The sequence below is a fragment of the Pteropus alecto genome, unplaced genomic scaffold, assembly GCF_000325575.1.
Source record: "Pteropus alecto unplaced genomic scaffold, ASM32557v1 scaffold20, whole genome shotgun sequence".
NCBI lineage: Eukaryota > Metazoa > Chordata > Mammalia > Chiroptera > Pteropodidae > Pteropus > Pteropus alecto.
Window position 1 is genome coordinate 44,713,622 of NW_006436298.1, and position 16,834 is coordinate 44,730,455.

The 16,834-nt window shown below is 38.8% G+C and overlaps 1 protein-coding gene, 1 long non-coding RNA gene and 1 pseudogene across 2 annotated transcripts in view; 2 read left to right on the top strand and 1 right to left on the bottom strand.

The window, feature by feature from the left end:
- Positions 1–1,160: 1,160 nt before the first annotated feature.
- Positions 1,161–16,834, top strand: part of SNX24 (sorting nexin 24) — a 70,300-nt gene continuing 54,626 nt past the window's right edge. The window contains exons 1-3 of the mRNA XM_015590303.2: positions 1,161–1,187; positions 1,650–1,733; positions 15,760–15,864. Of these exons, the coding sequence (XP_015445789.1) occupies positions 1,176–1,187; positions 1,650–1,733; positions 15,760–15,864 (201 nt within the window). The 5' untranslated portion in view covers positions 1,161–1,175. The remainder of the gene's footprint in view (positions 1,188–1,649; positions 1,734–15,759; positions 15,865–16,834) is intronic.
- Positions 4,984–5,102, top strand: LOC112480683 (annotated as a pseudogene).
- Positions 9,777–16,834, bottom strand: part of LOC112480618 — a 23,678-nt gene continuing 16,620 nt past the window's right edge. Inside the window, exon 3 of the long non-coding RNA XR_003046699.1 lies at positions 9,777–10,840. This is a non-coding gene — a long non-coding RNA (uncharacterized LOC112480618). The remainder of the gene's footprint in view (positions 10,841–16,834) is intronic.

Sequence of the window (16,834 nt, forward strand, 5' to 3'; positions counted from 1 at the left end):
TTATGGATTCTGCAGCAAACGTGCCAATTGAAGAGTTGGTTTTTGTGATGGAACCCAAAGTAACTGGACTCAAAACATAACTTATTTATTTCATGCAGCTCAGCAGGTGGAAACTGCTTTCCTTGCTCCCACATTGTCCTGCTTTAAATCTGGGACCTGACACTACAAAAGAGGCTCTGTATCTTATTAACCACATCCCCAACTTGAAGCTTCTTTTGTTTGTGTTTCTCAGGCTGTTTTTTTCATACTAGTTGTGGTAGTGTCTTTGAAGAATAATTGTCTTTAATGCATTAGAAAACAATTATTTTCTAAAAAATAATGTAGGTATATCTGAAAGTTTGAAGCATATGCATATATTTTTAGAAGAAAATATTTTCATGAATTCACCAAAGAAAAGTATTTTTAGGAGGAATACCTGGAAAAGCAAATGTTAGAATAAAATATTGATTAAATTGGTAAAAATTTAACTATTTAATAAAAGCAGGTTTCTTAAACTGAGTCATGCAACAGATCTTGTTTCTGATTTGAAGAAGCACAAAGATAACAAACATATCTGATGTTTGATGACATAATATCTGGCTTTCCAAAAAAGTTATATTTACATATAAGGCAGAAATATAGCACCATAGGGATCTATTTTTCTAATGACAGTGTGTGACCTTGTATCTCATATGCTAACTTTAAGTTCTTTTTAGAGGTAAAGTAAGCATGCTTTTAACACTGTTCATGTCATATGACTTCAATTTAGTTTTTTTTTCCCCGAAGGGCAGTTGAAATAAGAAATTAGACTAAGTAATTGAATAGTATTCCTTCATCTCAGTGTTGACAAACTCACTAAGCAAAAGAGGATTCAAAGACAAATTTGAAAATAACAGAGCACCTTCTCTTTGGTTCCTGCCCAGCACCCTTCCCCCACCCCACCTTAACATTGCGTTTTCATGAGCAATTCACAATATTTCTCATCCCTTCTTCCCAGTCTTGACCCACTGACCTAAGAATCAAGAAAATGTCATGTTAGTGCCTACTAATTAGTGCACCCAGAGAGCCTTTTCATCTGGCCTTTCAACCTTCTGGAGGTGGAAGCACAAGCTGTCACTCTATCATGCAGGAAAACGAACCTTTCCCACACTTCCCCTGTTTTGCAAACAGCGGAATAAGCCCAGCTGAGACTACAGATGAATATTCAGGTTAGGAAGAAATTAACCTAAAATGCTCTACTCTTTGCATGATTGTCTTACAAGTGACACAGCACCACCCCCATCGCAACACTCGTAAGGGCATATCTCAGGCCTGAGATTTTTACCAGACTCTGGCAGTCACATCCGACCTTTATCTCAATAGCATCATCTGCATTTGGTGAAATAATTTCGAGGACTATCCTCTGGTTAAAAAGTTAAGGAGCATTTTAAGGCATTTATGTTTCCATTGCCTTTAAACACATTTGCGAGGATACTGCAGTTTGTTAGTGAGCATTTGCTTGAGTGCTCATTAATCAGGCTGTTGGGCCAGGGGTCTCCTGAGCCTTCTGGGTTTTGGGGGATCAGCTACTGTAATTAAAGGGATGAAATATATCATGGTCACAAACTTACCACATCAGACAATTGAGGGTTTTAAACTGGTGGAATTAATCTTTTTAATTTTTTCCTTAGGTGTTTAAGATAGAAGTGCTAATGAATGGAAGAAAACATTTTGTTGAGAAAAGGTACAGCGAATTTCACGCTTTGCACAAAAAGGTAACTTTTTCCCCCTCCTTTTCTCTATATGGCAGAGAGTATCATGTTAAGACTGCTTTCTGGGTTTCCTGAGAGCATGAATAGTTCTTGGAACAGTATGCCTTCTTTTAAAATAAAATCTTAAAATAAACTAGTCCTTTACAGGTGTGCTTTCTGAGTAGGCGGGTTTTCTGTTAAGATCTTTTACATAAATAGATGTTAGAAGGCATGCTGTTTGCAGTGTGCCGTGCTGGGTGTTGTAGGTTCAGAAAGAATAAGACCCAGACCCTGTTTCACCTGTAAAATATACTTAGTGGGCTTTACAAAAAGGAAAAGAAAAAAGCAAGTGATAATTTTATAGCAAGAAATTTCTTAAAATCAACTTATACTTACATGTACCTGGCAAAAGTAACATACATGTCACATGTAGTCAAAGACTGGGGAACATGTAAAAGGGGGCTCACAGCCTTCTATTGAATTGTAAAGGCCACTTTACAAGACTGGTGTTTCATTAAAAGTCTTAGATAAAAGAATCAAGAATGCAAAAGGAATAGCTGAATTTTGGAGAAATTGTCAGTAAAGAATAGAAGAGTGAATACTTTATTTCCTACCAAAATTTTATGTTTGCAGGTTATAAATTATTGGGGTGCTGAAATTACCTTAATAACTAGAAATACCTCAAGAAATTGGCCAGAAAATTACCGTGTATGAATTACTGCAATTTCACCATTTTCTTTCAGATATATACATATTCATATTGTGTCTATGTGTGTATATATACTTTATATGTGTGAACATATATATACCCTTAATGCACACATATCGATAAAATGTATGGCATAATTCAATTTCCTCACTTTTGTTACTTAGGTAAGAAATTAGATGGGAAAATAGTAAGTAAGAATTTTAAGAAAGAGTCTATTCTTTTCATTTCATTAAACACCTCTTAAATCCTCTGGGAAATGTCAGTGCATAAATGATATGATAGTGTGCTTACTGCTTACTCTGTATTAAAAGTTCTTCGGTATCGTTTAAAATTAAATTTTCCATTTCTTTTTTTTTAAGCCAGGAGAATAGAGTCTCGAGTAGAAACTAATAGGGTATAAAGAGGAACTCTACGTTATCTGTACTCTTGTCTGTTAGGATGGCAAGGGATAATTTACGTTTAATTCTCCAGTTAAAATTTTGTTACATCCAGGTTTACTTCCAAAAGAAACAACACAGGTGAGCACAGATTTAGGTGGGGTGTTGCCAGCGACTTTACGAAAGCACCAACCCAGAGGTCCCCAAGAGAAACAAACCTGGAGTCTGGGTCTCACTTCCTTCTCAAGGAATTCTGTTTTGTTTACTGTTTTTCGAAGAAACAGATTTTCTATTGGGTACCTCATAAAATATATCCTTACAGTGAGATGGAAACCAGAATTCCACCCCCCTCGCAGCCTCCCATGACCAGAGTCTGGACTAGGCAGCCTGTCACATGCAAGCCTCCTTCCCAACCTCCCAGGACAGTGCCCAGCTCTCTATGACCCCGACACAACCCAGCTGTCCTTGCTAGATACTCAGGGACAACTCCACATGAGGCACAGCTGGGTGACTGCCAATTAGGCCTGCCCTGAGCAAGAGGCTGCTCAAGCTTCTTGGAGTGGAATGTCCTTCACCCTGTTCTCTTCTCTAATACAGTTTGCTAATGCAGAAGAGGACCTCTCCCTGGTGATTCCAGGCAGTTCTTAGATAGTCACAGTCAGAAAACGTTCCGTGATTTTTTTTAGGACTTCTCTCAATATCTGCATTTCTGTTAATTTAGCTATTCTTAAAATTCCATCACCAGGCCTACCAGAGTTAAAAGAATAGAAATTCTTTGATTTCTCAATTTTCCATGTTGTGTAACCTTGTTAAAATATCCTTACAGGGACATAGAAAAAAAGCCTTACTTTGTGAAGCGGAGTTTTAGTTGGGAGACACTATCTAATTTTATGTATTACAGAGCAGAAAGTGGCTGCTAGAAATCTTTACTTAGCCTCATTGCAGTTTTATGAGATTTGGCAAAAGACAATTAAGTACAAAAATGACAGTTAAGTACAAATAATGGTAGGGTGTAAAAACAAATATAAATCTGTAATCTTGACTATAAAATTGTATGTTAAGGATTGAAATGGGCAAAAAATTTAATCAGAATGCACAGGCTTTACCGAATACTGCTGCCACATTGTACAATTTCATCTTTTCATTAGAATTTTGGTGCCCCGATTTCCATATTTGAGTTTTGTGTTGTGCTTTGCATGTTTTGTTTTTACATTTTACATTCTCCCTTTAAGTACAGTTAAATTTATTTTCTCTCTTTCTCTTTTTTTTCCCAAAATATTCAACTATTTCTGCAGCGGATGCAATTTTCTCATTTGCCTGTGTCCTGATTTTTCTTACACTTCATATTGTATTTCTCACTTGTTAAAAGTGTTTAACCAAAGTCCCCAAGTTAATTCAAAAATAGTATATGAGCTATTAACAAGCACTTTGTACCTTCAGAGTAATAGATACATAACTCTTCTCCATGTACCACAAACACACAAAAATGCCTCCTGGTGTCTTGTCAGGCTAATTTAGAGGCAGAAACTAAAACCATTACCCATTTGACAGTTCATCTGATTGTCTGAAGTTATTGGTTATTACTTCTCTCAAACTTTTATAATTGTTGATATTAAAATATGAAAACAATATCTTAATTGTTTACCCTTTTCTTAGAATTTTTTTCTACTATTTTGAAAAATTCAGGTTTTTTTCCCTATGTGCATTATTTTCCTCATTTCAAGTATCTTTTAGATTATAAAGCTAAATCCTGCAGAAAATCTGGGGCTAGAGGAAACAACCCATTTTTACCCACACATATTTCTGCTATCCTAATACAGTTCCTATTTTCTTTCTTTTCATGATTTTTTAGTAAAACAACTGCTGCTGTGCTAATGATGTTCCCACATGGTAGGAGCTATGTTGTAGAAATTATACCAGCTCTGGAAACACAGTGTTCCCCATCATGTCCTTGGAGCAAGTCACATGATCTTTCTGTGCCTCAGCTTCCCCATTTTTAGTATGGGAATAAACAGAGTACTGACTTCACAGGATTGTTTTACAGACTAAATGAAATCATGTGTATCACATGGTCAACTTCCAATAATTGATAGCCTTCATTACATATAATTTTTTCTCCGTACTCAAGAGTGTTCCCTTAAGCTAGTTACTAAAAGAAGCATTCTCTGTCATAAAATATAGATATTTTGTCTACAGCCATGCCACCTTGAACAAGCCCGATCCCGTCCGATCTCGGAAGCTAAGCAGGATCGGGCCTGGTTAGTACTTGGATGGGAGACCACCTAGGAAGATCAAGTGCTGTAGGTGTAAAAAAAAATAAAATAAAATAAAAAAGTATGGATATTTTTACAGCTCCTGATGTATATTGTCAAATTACTTTTTTCCAAAATGGTTATAGTGGATTTATAATGCAACCAGCAAGTTTGAAAATATCACATCTTATCGGCTTTGAATATTACCCCCCAAAATATTTAGCAAGCAATTTGTATTGCCTTGTTGCTATTTTAATTGATATTTCTTAAGTTCGTTTACGATCGTAGTCCTTCTTTTGGAATTCTGTTCACGTGCTTTCCCATTTGTCTGCTGGGGTCTCAGTTCTTTTTTGCTCATTAGTTTGTGTGGCCTATTAATAATATATTAGCCATTCGCTTAAAGTATTTTTCACCAAGGCCCTTCTTTTGGCTTTGATATTTATTTTAAATTACAAACATTTTTAATTTTTATGTTGTCTAATATGTCAATTTTCACTCCTTCAGATTTTATGTAAGATTAGTTATTTCTTCCAGAGCTATGATGAGTATTTGATTCCATTTCCTTTAGCTTTTTTTTGACTGGTATTTCTTAAAGTGTGAACTTTGGATCGCCTGAATCAGAACAGGGTTTACCGAAGTAGTTTCCTGGATATTACCCAGACATGCTGAATCAGAATCTTCGTGATGGAGCCCAGTAATCTGCATGTTAAACCAGCATCCCAGATAATCTTCCTGCCTGTTGATGTTTGAGAATTCTTATAGTGTGGTTACATTTTTAAAGGCATCTCTTAAACACAATCCTCTCTTCCCTCCCCCTATCATGTGCACTGAAGCCACAAGTTTGAGACATTGGAGTTCTTTACTACTTTCTCTTACCTTCCATATTCAGAGTGTCACCAAGTCCTGTTGATGCATTCTTCTACATTTCTATAATATGGACCATTTTGTTTTTCATTTTCTGCTCCCGCTATCCCCAATCCAGAGTCTTACTACTTTACGTATTTCTCTAACTATTTCTGATCTTTGTCTACTTCTTCATCCTCTGATGCAGATCTATTTTCCTAAAGCACTATTTTCAGCTTTATTCTTTCATTCAAATACATTGAAGTGGGTCTGTATTGTCTACCAAATCATGGACATTGACTCTCAAAGTCAATAATCTTAAACCCTATATTAGTTTCCTATTCTACTGTAATAAATCATCACATATTTTGCTTAAAAAACACACATTTATTATCTTACTCTAAGTGTGTTGGCATGCCTGCGTTTCATGGTGGTGGCGGAGAGGGGTAGGGGGCTCTAGGAGGGAATCAGTTTCTTTGCCTTTGCAGCTTCTAGAGGCTACCCACATTCCTTGGCTCATGTCCATCTTCCATCCTCAAAGCCAGCAATCATGTCACTTCAGTTTCTGCTCCCATCATCACATCTCCTCTGTAAGACTGATACTTCTGCTCCCCCCTTAAGCTTGCATTGGGCCTCCCTGGGTAATCCAGGAGAATCTTTCCGTCTCAGGATGCTTGACTTAGTCACACCTGCAGAGTCCCATCTGCCGTGTAAGGTCATACATTCACAGGTTCCGAGGCTCAGGACATGCACATAGTTGGGGGAGACCATTATTCTGTCTACCATAAACCCTTTTACTGGCCAGTCTTTTTTCTCACTGCTTCTAAGAAAACGTCAATGGCAGCCAATCCCATCTCCCCATTCACCCCAGTATGTGAAAATCGCTACCTCTCTGTCCTTGCCATGCTGGATGTCTTTCCCTCTGTCTTCTCATCTATTCAAAACAGACTAAAACATTTGGAGTTCTCCGTTTTCCACGTGAGTCTCTTTTACTCTCTAATCTTTTTGTTCTTAGAATTCCTATTCCATTTAGAGTAGAGATTTCTACTTAAATTAAAATTCTCCAAGGCAAGAGTTACCAACCCCTGGGCTGTGGACCGGTACCAGTCCGTGGCCTGTTAGGAACCAGGCCTCACAGCAGGAGGTGAGTGGCGGTTGAGTGAGCGGAAGATTCATCTGTATTTGCAGCCGCTCCCCAGCGCTAGCATCACTGCCTCAGCTCCACCTCAGATCATCAGGCATTAGATTCTCATAAGAACACCGGTCCCTAAAACTTAGTTATCCCTAAGTTTTGTTTAACTAGAATACATTTTTTAAAAAGTAGGGCCTATGTCTTGTCTTTTGTATTTTCCTCACTGTCTGTTAGTCTTGGGCACCTATTGGTCATTAAGTATTTGGAAAATGGGATATTTGGAGGACATTACGCATACTTAGAAATTACTGGAGGAATGTTTCATTGACAAGAACAGTGTCTACCATGGGAGTTTAGTTCATTGTAGGTTTAGCCTCAGGTTACATTTGTATTTCCTCTAACTCTGCTAGTACTAGGTGGGAAAATAACCACCACCACATTGAAACCAGAACAAACCCCCACTCTGGTCCTCTCCATTCACTCTTAGCACATTGTCCTTAAAAAAAAAAAAAAAAAAAAATTCCAGGGTGCTCTCCTTACTGCCCAAGCCGCCATGATGGGGTGAGCATCAAACTTGTTTCCCACATTCCAGCAGTGCCTCCTCACGCCCACCACACCGAGTAATTTACCAGTTTAAATGGTGGTCCTGGAAAACAGCTTCCCCTCCCCAGGCCAGAACCACAGGTGTGGAGAGAAAAACCTTCCCTGTGTAGCAAACTCTGAGCATATTTTGCTTGCCTTTCTAGCTGTTTCCTGTCATTTCCAGCCCACCCGTTTATTCACAAAGGTTTTTGGGAAACATGGTGCTGGTTCATTCCTACATTAACTGTCCTCATTCCTGTTGCTGCCCACCTTTGGCCTGAGTAAAATATTGCATTCTCATATTTAATTTAATGAAGTACATATTTCAGAAGAATCGAAAAACTGCCATACGGGTTGAACCAGGAGTATAGCACCCCACGTAGAGCCTCTAAAGGGGGCCCCGAGGATAGAGAGGTGACAATATGGAGTCAGAGATTGAATTTCACCCCAGACGTCCCCCACTTCTTTCCTTAATTTTTTTTCCTTTTCATCTTTTTATCCATTGCTTGGGGAAAGTATTTCTGTCCCTCTCTGTGACTGTGGTTACTATGAGCAGTGTGTATGCAGATATCTGTACGGAGTGAGTTCTGTGTAAACTCTTCTAACGGTATAAGAAGAGACAGGAGCAGTCACGCCAGGCAAAGGGGATTGTGTTTGTGGCATCGTGAAATCTGGTGGCTATCTGCGAGATCAGAAAGGCCGCTTGGCTGGGCGCAGCACGGCCAGAACAGTTCATTATCGCAGGCGGTGGCAGAGGGGCATTTATCTTGGAAGCAGCTGAGCCCTACTAGAAATATACTGTCTCAGGTTTGTCTCTCCTCATCTGAAGCAATTCATCACTCACCTGCATCTGCTGTCACAGGTCCCAGCAGCTCTGATGACTGGCTTCCTCGGTACTCCTGGCAGAAATGAAAAGGAAACATGTTTTCCGTACTAGAGCTTTAAGATGTGTGTGTGTGTGTGTGTGTGTGTGTGTGTGTGTGAGAGAGAGAGAGAGAGAGAGAGAGAGAGAATATGAATGGAGTTGATTTTCTCTTATGCAATGTAAGAAATGTTATGATTCAGTAGTTTTAAAGGAAGTTTCTATATATTTAAATTGGAACTTACTAAGCTTGTTCCCACAGAACAATTACCGTTTTGGGCTCTGTTCTTGTTTGAGAAGTACCTCAACTAGTGTAGAGATGAGGTATACATTCCCTTACAATCAAATTCATTCTCTCCCCCTCTCCCCAATACTGTATCAGTCTCATTAATAAATATGTTATCTTTGCCATTTAACAAAATAAAACTCGCCTTTGACCCCATGCTCCCCTCCCATGTTCGCCCTTGCTCTCCTTCTCTCTTAATATAATTTCTTGAAAGAGGAGCGTCCACTTTCCAACTTCTCACTCTTTTTACCCAGTGTTTTTGACTTCCCAGTACCACTCCCCACAGTCTGATCATGCCCCTTCCTGACTCAGCGCACTATTTCATCCCCTCTTCACTGCTTCTCCTGCTTCTCTCCCCTACTTCCCAGAGTTGGATGTCTCAGACCGTGGCCCTTGTATTTGCTTTCTATGGCAGCATAACAGAGTACCACAAACTTTGCCATTTAGAACAGTACAAATGTATTATCAGAGTTTCTGCGGGTCAGGAGTCTGGGCACAGGTTACTGGGGTTCTCTGCTTAGGGTCTCACCAGGCTGAACTCTAGGTGTTTCCAGGGCTGTGATCTCGTCTGAAACTTGGAGTCCTCTTCGCATTGTCATGTCCTCATTTAGGCAAAATTCAGTTCCTTGCAGTCGTAGAACTGAGATCCCTTTTTTCTTGCTGTCAGCCAGGGGTAGCTCTCAGCCCCTTGAGGTCACCCTGAAGTCCTAGCCCTGTAGCCCTGTCATAACATGGCAGCTTGCTTCTTCAAAGCCTGCTAAGATTGGGTCTTATAAAGTGTTCTCTGATCAAGAGAGTTACTGTCTCATCCCCTGTCATATACTGTAACCCAATCATGAAAATGACTGATTTCATCACATTCACAGGTCCCACCTGCACCCAAGGGGGAAGGGATTATACAGGCATAAACACCAGGAGGCAGTCACATTCACAGGTCCACCTGCACCCAAGGGAAGGGATTATACAGGCATAAACACCAGGAGGCAGGGATCTTAGGAGCTATCTTAGGATTCTACTCATCGCAGCCTCTTTTCTTCATCTATACCTAACTCCAATGTCATGTCATCTAGTTCCATGGCTCTAAATAGCACTTAATTATTCTGACTTCCAGGTTTACAGACTCGTATCCAACTGTGTACACGTTATATCCATTTGGACCCTTATCGGGCATCCCTGACTTAAAATCACCAGAACTGAACAATGAATTCCTTTATGTCAAGATTATCTTTGATTGGATATCATAGAAACTTGACTAGGTTACTTAGACAAGTAAGAGATTAGTTATTCTCATATTGTAAGAAAACTAAAGGCATGAAGTCCAAATCGATGTAGCAATTCCATACTGTCCATCCAAGCACCTTTTATTTTTCTGCTTCACCATCTTTACCTTAGCATATGACTTTCACCCTCTAGTTACAGCATAGGTGCTGTCCCTCCAGGCAGTGCTTCCACATTTCTGGCAGGAAGAAGAGCCTATTTCTTTTTATGAGGAAAATAGGAGCCCTGTCCAGTAGACTTACACTGCATTTCATTGCCAGCTCTGTCACATGGCCATCCTAATGACACTGGAACTTGGGAAATCACGATTTTTTTACTCTGCATGTTGGCACTTTGAGTGACATTGGGGTGCTTTTGCAAGAAGAAGGAGGGAGTGGATATTGGATAGGCAGGTAGCAATATTAGCCATATCTCCTACTCACGTGGGATTAGATTTGGCTGCAAGCGACTCTAGAGCCAAAGTAATGGTGACATTAACAGACGCACCTTTATTTCTCTTTCACATAATGTCTAGGTTTGGTGTGGCAGTTTCATGATCATCAGGGACCTAGGCTCTTGTGGTTTTGCCGTTCTCAAAATGAGGCTTCCACCTCATGATCGAAGGTCTAGCCAATACTGGGGCAGTTCAACCAACAGGAAAGAGGAAGGAAGAGTCCTTCCCTTTGAGAATCTTCTTGAAGGTTGCACGTACATGTCTGTTTCTCTGCCTTTGACCAGAACTCAGTCATATGGCCACATGTAGCTTCAAGGGAGTTTGGAAATGTGTTCTTTATTCTGAGCAGTCACATACTCAGCTGAAAATCAGGAGTTCTGTAGAAGAGAGGGACAGTGGATTTGGGTGATTACTAGTGTTCTCGGCCATTTACCCAAAACCTTGCATTCTGCTACCTTTCCATAAACAGCAGGCAGGTCACCCAAAATATAGCTGCCAGGTGAGGTCAAAAACCTTAAAACAGTGAAGGTCTTGGAGTCATTCTGATCACTTTTACTTTCCATGTACTGCTTCAGCCTTCTTCTCCCCACCGCCACTGCCAGAACCATACTCCAATTCACCTTCACCTCTGGCCTGGACTTCTGTAGGAGCTTCTGACTGGTCTCCTTGCTCTGACTCCAGGCCAGGTATAGACCATCTTGCTCACGAAATCCAGCATAATCTTTAAAAATTATATCAAGTCATTCCCTTCCTCAAGACATTCAGTTTGCTTCCTGTTTAAAATGATAATGCAAATTCCCACCATGGTCTCCAGGGCCCTACCGTGTCTGACGCTGCCAGCTGTCAAACCCATCTCCTCCTTGCTGTAGCCCTCCCCTTTCATTGCTCTGTCTTCGTTAGAATGCTTCTTCTCCAGCTCCTTACCTGGCTCTCTCCCAACATGATTCACATCATTCCTCAGACAGTCTCACCTCACACAGTCCTTCCCCAGCTGCCTCAACACATAGCTCCTTCTGTTACTCTATGCCTTGCCCTGTTTTATTTATTTATTTTGGGTTTCCTTTAATTTTTTTTTTAATTATTGGGATGACATGGGTTAATACAATCAAATAGATTTCAAGTGTACAATTCAGTAATATGTATATTGTAATGTGTGTTCATCACCTGACATTAAATCTCCTCCCGTCATCATATATTTGACCCTCTTTACCCCGTCTACCTCCCTTTCCTCCCATTCCCTCTGGTAACCACTAATCCACTGTCCATGTCCATGAGTCTCTGTTTGTCATGTATGTTTGTTGCTTTTAGTTTTATATTCCATATATGAGTGAAATCATATGATTCTCAACTTTTTCTGTGTGACTTATTTTTCCTAGCATAAAAATCTCAAGATCCACCTATGATGTTGCAAATGGCAGTATTTCATCTTCTTTATGGCTGAATAGTATTCCATTGTATATATGTACCACATCTTTTTTATCCAGTCATCTATTAATGGACACTTTGGTTGTTTCCATGTCTTGGCCACTGTGAATAAGGCTGATATGAACATTGAGGTGCATATATCTTTGTAGATAAATGTTTTCAAGTTTTTTAGGTAGATACCCTCAAGAGGGAATTGTTGGGTCATGTGGTAATTCTATTCTTAATTTTCTGAGGAACCTCCATACCGTTGTTTATTGTCTCTTTCCTGGTACGTAAGCTCCGTGAAGGCAGGAGTATCTCTAGTACCGGAGTAACGCAGAGGAGGAGTTAAGTGTCTTTTGTTTCATGACCATCTACAGGGGCTCTTTGTTTTCCCTAGAACTTTTTCTAATAGACAAAAGAATAATGTACTTTATGTAACCGATCCTAAAGTTTATATTTCTTTTCCATACTATCCACTGCATGGAATCAACTTTCTTCCAGGAAACTCCCCTTCTCAAATCCTCTGAACTTTTGCTCCAACCTAGACTGATGGTTCTCTAGGCTGCTGTGCCCAGCTGTCCTTAGATTTCCTTTCCCCATGCTGATGGGATAGAGCTTTGAGTCCTGATCCTATTTTTCCTCTTCCTTGCTTTAATCACTCAGTTTTCTGGAATCACATGCTCAACTTTGTGTAAAAGAAGGCATCTGGGATAAGCTTTTTCAGTCCTTGAATGTCTGGGAATGCATTTGTTCTGTCACACTTGATCAATGGTGTGCCTAGTTATAGAAATCCATTTTCAAATTAGATCTTTGAAGCATTGATCTGGCATTCACTGCTGCTGATGAGAAGAAGTCAGTTGCCATTGCACTTCTGCTTCCTTCATTTGCCACCTAATGTTTTTTTCTCTGTCTTCTCTCTGTCCTTGATATTCTACCATCTCGAAAGATAAGTGTCAGTTAGTGTGGGTCTTTTTTAGTATATTATACTGGTATGCGATGGGTTCTTAATCTGAAGATATAAATGAAATCACAAAATTATTTTTTTATTCTTTGAGAATCTCTCTTATTCCTTAATGGAAGGCTCATTAATTTTATATTAAATCTCCTTGGTTATTCCTATATGTGTTTTTTCACCTACCTTTTCTCTCATTTTTTAAATTCTTTTCTCTAATTTTTTTAATTCTACATTTTGAGAGACTTCTATGATTTTATATTCTACCTCTATTAATTTATTTCTCTGTCATATTTTTAAATTCACAAAAGCTTTCTTCTCTGATTGTTTCTTTTTCATAGCAACCTGTTCTTGTTTTATAGAAGCAATATATTCTCAAATCTCTCAGCAGACTCTAATAAACATTTTAAAGATCGCTTCTGTTATTTGATTTATCTGTTTCCTTTGGGATTAGTTGTTCCATTTGTTTTTCTTGTTCTTTCTCTTTTGTAGTGCTGCCTTTCCTACAAAAGTGATCCTTGATTATTCACCCAACTAGATTAATTATTCTGGGTATTTGTTATTGGTTCCTCTGCTTTGAGTACATAAGTCGGACCCTCTGGCCTCCTTCTCATAAGGATCCAGCTTTGAGTACATAAGTCTGGTCCTTCTGTAAGGTGTGTCTACTAAAGGGCCTCATTACAGGGAATGAGGGGAGAGAGCCAGCTATTAGGTTGAGGACCCCCATAAATAGGATGGCAGACATCCTTGTTCATCCCAAACTCTTCACTTATTTTCTCTGGGGACATTGACTCTTTTTTTTTAATGGAGTAGAGTATGTGTGCCAGGGATAAAACCAGGCTGCTAGTCATTCTGCTGTGGTGGGTAAGGGTAGAGTGTCCTCTGGTACAGGCTGTGGCATGGTCTAATCCCTTATGCCAATCCTGAGCCCAGAGGCCTTTCCTGAGGTAGTCTGGGCTGGGGTTTCCTCTGCTCTGTAATCTTCATTGGAATCTCCTGCTTTCTGTCTTTTAGACACTTGTTAATCTTTCACTTGGTGATTATCCCTTCCTTCCTGCTCTCTTCTACTCATTGTTCTGTGTCCTATTCCCTTTGGCTTTCTTTCTTTTTTTCTTTTTAAATGTCTACCGGGATTAAATTCAAGTACATAAAACAGGAAATCCAAATACCAGTAACCTTAAAAAGAAGGTGAGGATGGGTAATTTTTTTCTACTTCAGGAGTCTGGAGGTAGGCAGTCCTAGGCCGTGTAGCAGCTCCGGGAGGCTGTCAGGCACACTGGCTCCTTCTTTCTTTCTGCTCAGTCATCTGGAACATCTGGCTTCCATTCTCAAAGTTGCCTCATGGTGGCATATGGTCATGGCGCTCCAGCCATCATAGTCACATTCCAGGCAGGAAGCAGGTTAAAGGGGTATCAGATAGAAAGTGCAGGCCATCTGAGCTGGCTCCACTTTAAAAGAATTTTTATAGAAAACCCTTCTTAGTGACTTCCGATTATCTTTGCCTTCCAATCTCTGCAAGGGAGTTTGGAAAATTTAACTTTTTAGCTAAATTTAGCAGAATACGTTATTATTCTCATTATAGGAGTTCTGTTGATGAGGACAAGAAGAATAGATTTGGGGTGTCTTCTGGTGTCTTGAACTAGAAGTGCTGACTTTTTGAAATGCACAAAGGTTCCATCTTTTTCATGGCATACAACAAATTTCAGCCTAAAATGGTTAATGGTGAATATATACTTATGTATGGGAAGAATTTTTATTATAGTTTTAGCTGCTGGGGTTTAACTGTGTACATTTTCTTAGAGATTATTATGCTATTTCTTTGCATGTGTAGTAAAGAAGTAATCTCAGTAGATTTTTAAAGTTTTTAATTAGAATGTTAAAATTCATTCCATTGTAGGGGCAGTTCCTATTGCTACTGTAACATATTAGCACAAATTTAGTGGCTTAAAACAAAATTTGTTGTAATTCTTGAGGTCAGAAATCTAAAATGAGTTTGGCCAAGCTAAAATCAAAATGTAGGGGAGAATACATTCTCTTCCCATTTCCAGCTTCTAACGATCACCTGGGCTCATGGCCCTTCCTGCATTGTCAAAGCCATCTACTTCCAAATTTTCTCAGACCCTCTGGCCTCCTTCTCATAAGGATCCTTGTGATTACACTGAACCTACCTGAATAATCTAGGATAATCTCTCCATTGTAAAACCCCTAATTTAATCAGATATGCAAAGTAGGTTACTTGCTAAGTAAACTAATATTCACAGGTCTAAGATGTGAACGTGGTAGGAAACATCTACCACAGGTAACTCTAATTAAACTTGCCATTGAATTTTTCTTCATTTATATAGTCCCTAAAAATAGCTGCCCCAAAAGGCTTAGCTAAGAACCATCATTCAGTTTTTATCAACACAATGCTGCTGAAAGGATCAGTCGCTTTTGTTTTTTAGTTCAATCTGTTATAAAACTTTCAAAAGACTCTCCAAATGGTGTTGTCTAGTTCATTTCCAAGAAAGATAATTATAAACAATTGTATTTCATTTTGCTTCTTTATATAAAAAATATGTGGAAAGATTTCATCAGAAAAATACTTCATCCAACCAAAATTTCATTGTATTAGCTGATTTTGGAAATTGCAAACTTCTTTATTTCCTTTATAATTCATTTATTGAACTTGTAATTTTTCAGAAAAAAATAATTCCAGTCTGAAATACCAGATGATGTACAACAATAACAGCAACTACCAAAAACATAAAACTTCTAAAATCTGAACATTTAAGACAGCTATGTGAAGAATTTTGGGTCAAAATTTTAGTGTTATTATATTTTCCTCTATCTTTTTATTGGCGATTGTGGTGATTCACTTTCTTATTATGGGTTTTTCCTCTAAAATAATGTCTTTGTAATTAAGATAATTTTTTTTTTCTATTTCTATCTTTATAGCTTAAGAAATGTATTAAAACTCCAGAAATCCCTTCTAAACATGTGAGGAATTGGGTCCCCAAAGTCTTGGAACAACGACGACAGGGTTTGGAAACATATTTACAGGTAAGATATGTTCAGATCCTCAATGAATATAATATAGCTTAAATAGTCATATAGCTCAGTATTTTTTCTCAGAACTTATGGGTGAGATACAAAATATATCAAGCAACTACACATTCTAGATTAAAATTATAAATATGTTGTTGGTTAGTTCTTTTAACTTCAATTAGCTTCCATTTAAAACTGATTATGTGGATCAGGGAAGTGAAAATTCAGTATAAAGGTAAAAACTGATATAGAAAGGGTCTGTCCATTTTTTAAATCAACTCTACAAATTACTTTGTTTTTGTTTTTTGTTTTCCCCTCCAAGATTTATTGCTTCCTCATAGCATTTAGGTTTTGGGTTTTGGGGAGATAGTGGGAGAAACTGCATTTTCAGTGGGTCTGGCTAGCATATCTATGGAATCAAATTGAGAATGAGTGTATAAAAATTGCCTCTGATGAAATGCCACCTTCTTTGACAATTAGAATTTATGGTTTTAAAAGAATGCGTTAGGATTGTCTTTTCTGCAACTGAGAGTTGCAAAAAGAACTATTTAAGTAAGATAGACGAAAGTACTCTCTCTGCCAAGTGACAGAAAAAGCAAAAGGAAAATGTAGCTTTTCTAAGTTTTAAAATGAAAAAGGCTGGAGGCCTCAGGTGACTGACTATTCGGTGTAGTGATTGTTATCCAAAGAGCGCTGCTCAGAGCAAGTGCTGAGATGAGGTTGGAATGGCATATGGAAGCCTTGTGTTCAGAGAGGACACCCGACTCCATTTGAGAGGCTGATGCGTGAGAATGATTGAGGTGCTGTGAGAGGGGGAGTTGGGGAATCTTGACTCTCAAAAAATAAAAAGCTGGACTTCACCTAAGAGTTATGAATTTACCATGATGATCTATGACATGTTACATCAAAAAAATTGGCTGCCATGACTGTGTTCTTCCATTGATATCTTTCTAACCCCTTTAGCATTAGCCCTAGGGGGGATTCT